Here is a 5,032-nt window from a genome sequence, read left to right on the forward strand (position 1 = left end):
AGACAAAACCAGAGGTCAAAGTGTCGTGGGGTGCTGTGGGGTGTCATGGGGTGTCCCTCTCTGTGCTGGCACAGGGGAGAAGCTCAGTGCAAGAAACAGCCATGGGAACATCCTATGGGACACGGGGACATGCTGTGGGACACGTGAATATCCCACAGGATACGGCCCCAGGACCTCGGGAACTTTGGTCCCGCCAGGGGCGGGAGGCAGGGGACATACAGAGAGGGACAGGGACACACGGAAAGGAACAGGGTCACACGCAGGAGATGGGGACGGGGACACTAGGACGGGACAGGAACACACGACAACGGGGAAAGTGGACAGGGACAGGTGCAGAGGGATAGGGACACACAGGTGGGGGATGGTGATACACAGAGGGAAGGGGGGACAGGGACACACACAGGGAGACGGGGACATTACAAGCGGCGGGGGGGAACACGATGCCACCAGGATACACATGTGGGGACGCAGGACCAGGACATGTCAGCACAAGATGCCATCAGGACGTGTCAGAGGACGCTGCCACCAGAACGTGCATTACGACAAAAGGCGGATCCGGTGACACCCAGCGCGGCGCCACGTGATCCCGCGGTGACACCGCCCATGCCCGCCCCTTGCCCTGTCCCCAGCCTGTCCCCAGGAGCGGTTCCATGGCGGTGGCCATGGCACTAGGTTCCCTGGGCGCGGTGGCCCTGGGCACCTTTGTGGTGGCCCTGCTGCTGCGGTGGCTCTGGGATGCGCTGGTGGCTGTCACCCGATTCCGGGCCACTTGTCACCAGCTGAACAAGTTCCCCATCCTGCCCTGGCACAATTGGTTGCTGGGACACAGTGGCATGGTGAAGGGACAGTGGGTGGCCCCTGCGGGGACAGCGGGGACAGGGGTGGAGGCACATGCAAATGAACAGTTGGGTGGTGGCACCTCTGAGGGGACTAAAACAATGGGATGGTGACACTTGGGGGGATGATGAGGTTGGGGTGGTGGCACTAGCAAGGGAACAGTAGGGAGAGGATGTTAGCACCTGCGAGGGGACAGTGGGGACAGACACACATGTCCCCAAGGCTGGCAGTATCCTGAGGATACACATGTCCCCAAGCCTATCTGTGCCCCCAGTGACACACATGTCCTGTTGTCCCCAGGGCCAGAGCACGGAGGAAGCCCTACAGCAGGTGGACACCTTGGTGGCCCAGTACCGTCATGGCTGCCTCTGGGGGAGACTTCCCTGGCTGCCTGTCCTGCGCTTCTTCCACCCCACTCTGGCCACTCCTCAGTGCCTCAGGGAGGACATGGGACATCAGACGGGTCCCCAGGGCCACCCATGGCTGTCACTGCACCTGGCACAGAGACCTGGCAGTGCCCAGGCAGTGGCCACCAACCCAAGTCCACAGGTCCCAGAGGTGTCACCATGGCCAGGCCAAATGCTACCCCACAGTGGCCACCAACCTTTCCTTGAGGTTCCCCAAGGCCACCCAAAGGTGTCACCATGTCCAGCCTCTGGTCGTCCCCCAACCCTCGTCCTTTGGTGGCCATGAGGGGATGGGGGATGATAGTGGCCATGGAGAAATGGAAGTGCTCAAGAGGGTGGCTGTGGCCATGGGGAGATGATGGTGACCATAGGGTGGTGGCCATGGGGGGATGGTGGTCAAGGGGATGGTGGTGCCATGGAAGGGTTGGCCATGGAGGCCAGGAGGATGCTGGTGGCCATGGGGAGCTGGGACATAGACTGGTGGCCACAGGGGAACAGTGATGGCCATGGGCAGCATTGACCATAGAGCTGATGGCCAGTGGCATGGTGGTGCCTGTAGGGTGGTGGCCATGGGGGAAGAGTGGTGGCCATGGATGGGATTTGACTGTGGACCGGTGGCCCCAAGTGGCCCATGGCTCATCTCGTCCCCACAGGACGAGAAAGGCCACACCCTGTCGGACGAGGACATTGCAGCTGAGGCTGACACCATCATGTTTGAGGGTGAGCACGAGCTCCCAGGCACCACTGGGGAGGAGCCACTCCAGTGTCCCCTCACTCACCCAATGTCCCCACAGGCCATGACACCACGGCTAGTGGCCTGGCATGGCTCTTCTACAACCTGGCTGGCCACCCTGAGCACCAGGAGCGATGCCGCCAGGAGGTCTAGGAGCTCCTCGCTGGCCGGGACACTGCGGACATTGAATGGTGAGATGTCCCCAGGGCCACCCCCAGTCACGTGGCTCGGGGACACAGTGCCGCCCCAACTTTGTCCCCAGGGAGGACCTGTCCCAGCTGCCCTTCACCACCACGTGCATCAAGGACAGCCTGCGGCTGCACCCTCCTGTCACTGCTGTGTCCCAGTGCTGCACTGAGGACATCCCCCTGCGTGATGGCCGTGTCATCCCCAAGGATATGGCACGGCCAGGGTGTCCCCAGTGTCACCAGCCACCCTCATCTGCTGTCCCTAAAGTGGCCATTCCCATCCCACCAGGAGTCATCTGCCTGATGAGCATCTACGGGACCCACCACAACCCAGACCTCTGGCCTGAGCCTGAGGTAGGGCCACCCTATGAGGTGTCCTTGTCACCATGATGGTGACAGCTGTGTCCCCTCGGTGTGACTGTGTTGGTGTCACCCCAGGTGTTCAACCCTCTGAGGTTCAGCCTGGAGAACAGCAAGGGACGGTCCCCGTCGTCCTTCATCCCCTTCTCTGCTGGCCCCAGGTATGTGGTGGAGTGGGGACAGGAGTGTCCCCAAGTGCCACCCCCATCCCTGGCTGGGTTCACAGTGGGGTGACACTGACAGTGGGGATGTGGTGGCAGGAACTGCATCGGGCAGAGCTTTGCCATGGCTGAGATGAAGGTGGCAGTGGCACTGACACTGTCCCGGTTTGTGCTGCGGAGGGACACGGCGAGGCCACCCCCACGCCGCAAGCCCGAGCTGATCCTGCGTGCTGAGGATGGGCTCTGGCTGCTGCTGGAGCCACTGGGAGTGGCTGAGGGACACGGGTCACCAGGACATGGGGACATCCTGCAAGGGAGGTGTCACAGCCAGGGGAGGAGCAGGGAATAAATGGGAGCATGAAGGGGACAGTATCGTGGTGGTGGTGGGGATGTGCTGTCCTTGGTCATGGGACATCTCATGGCATGGACATGTCAACCCATGGACTTGTCCTCTAGGCCACTTGTCACCACCCATGGCCACATCCCCCATGTCCTCATCCATGCCCATATAGCCCCATGTCACCATCTATACCTGTGACACCCCCCCCATGCCCAATATCGCCATCCACAGCCATGTCCGCACCCATGTCCTTGTCCATGTCCCCAGCCCCATCCCCACCATGTTCCCCAATGTCACCATCCGTGTCTTAGTTAAATGTCTTATTTCTACCCCAGTGTTGGGTGAAGGGATGAAGAAAAGTGAAAGAAAATCAAGGGCAAAATAACAGGATTTATGTGTCCATGCTGGCTGAGTATCCATGTGCCTGGGTGGGTAGAATGGACCTTTTCTAGAGGAATTTCTACGCCATTGTCTCCAAATCCTGGTTTTGTGTCCCAGTCCATCACCATTTGGCTATGAAAGATGTCTCTGGCCCAGGGAGAATTAGAATCATGGAATGATTTAGGTTGGAAAAGACCTCCAATACCATCCTTGATGCCACCTGAAGAAATGATTGGATGCAAAAGGTGAGATATTTTTGGGGTCAAAAGTAAAAAACTGTACTGTCCCCTACGAAATTCTGATGTCGGTTTGCATCCCAATGCATTTTTCTCTGGCTGTGTCCAAGTGTCCAAGGGAAGCCAGGAAGATGTGCAGACCCCCATCCAGGTGTCTTTCTAACAGGGATCACCAGGACCATGGATCACCAAGTCTCTGCCCAACGAGGGTCATCATGGACCATCCAATGGGGGTCCTCCAGTGGGGGATGGAGTTGGAGCAGCGCTCAAAGCTCTTCCTGCACACGGGGCACTTGTAGGGCTTCCCTTACTGCTGCCTCCCTTGGTGCTGGTTCACAGTAGAGTTCTGGGAGAAGCGCTTCCCACACTTGGGACTCTGTTAGGGCTTCTCCCCAGTGTGGTTCCCCTGGTGGACAATCAGTTTGGAGCTCCGGCTGAAGCTCTTCCCACATTCAGAGCACATGTAGGGGCATTCCCCCGTGTGCATGGTCTGATGGATGATCAGGCCAGAGCTGTCACAGAAGCCCTTCCCACATTCCCCACACACGTAGGGTCGTATCCCAGTGTGGGTCATCTGGTGGCGATTCAGGTGGCCGCTCTTCCTGAAGCCTTTCCCACATTCTCCACATGTATAGGGCCATTCATCAGTGTGGGTCCTCTGGTGGACGATCAGGTAGGAGCTGATGCTGAATCTCTGCCCACATTCCCCACACTCGTAGGGGTGTTCCCCAGTGTGAATCCTCTGGTGGCGGATCAGGTCCGAGGTGTCTCTGAAGCCCTTCCCACATTCCCCACACTCGTAGGGCCTTTCCCCGGTGTGGATCCTCTGGTGGATTATCAGGTGGGAGCTCGCGGGAAAACTCTTCCCACACTCCAAGCACCGGTGGGGCTTCTTGCCATCGTCAAGCTGCTCATTGACCACCACCTCAGAGCTCTGGCCAGATCTCTGGCTGCCTTCCTGGCACAGGCTGGGTCTTTCCTTCTCGGAGCATCCTGGGCTGGGTTTGGAGCCCCTCCTCCTGCGGGATCTCCGGGGCTTTTCCTCCCCACTGGATTCCTGTGCTGTGGAGCCACTAAAAAGGCCTTGTCCACGAGGTTCTGCCGTGGGGATTTGTCCTCCCTGCTCTCCATCCTCAGCTCCTTGTCTGCGGGAGAATGACAAGGAGAGGAAGGGATTTGCCTCCGTGCCAGAGGGAAGGAGAAGGAGATCCTCCCAGTCCATCCCCAGCAGAACGGCATTGGCAGCCAGGGGCTATGCTGGGATGGGGGATGGAGCAGAAGGGCGGGGGAAAGGGGCACTGACTTCCACCTCACCTGCCTCAGTGTCCTGGGGCATCTTCCACTTCCTCGCAGCCTTCTCCTCCATCCAGAGGAGGTTTGGGAATGGAC

At 59.2% G+C, this 5,032-nt stretch overlaps 1 protein-coding gene and 1 pseudogene across 1 annotated transcript in view; one reads left to right on the forward strand and one right to left on the reverse strand.

The window, feature by feature from the left end:
• The first annotated feature begins 650 nt into the window (after window positions 1-650).
• On the forward strand, window positions 651-3,035 carry LOC135287292 (cytochrome P450 4F3-like; annotated as a pseudogene).
• Window positions 3,036-4,022: 987 nt separating this feature from the next.
• Window positions 4,023-5,032, reverse strand: part of LOC135287293 (zinc finger protein 239-like) — a 1,424-nt gene continuing 414 nt past the window's right edge. The window contains exon 2 of the mRNA XM_064400643.1: window positions 4,023-4,788. Coding sequence (XP_064256713.1) covers window positions 4,023-4,788 — 766 coding nt within the window. The remainder of the gene's footprint in view (window positions 4,789-5,032) is intronic.

This window comes from Passer domesticus, chromosome 29 (genome assembly GCF_036417665.1).
Source record: "Passer domesticus isolate bPasDom1 chromosome 29, bPasDom1.hap1, whole genome shotgun sequence".
Lineage (NCBI taxonomy): Eukaryota > Metazoa > Chordata > Aves > Passeriformes > Passeridae > Passer > Passer domesticus.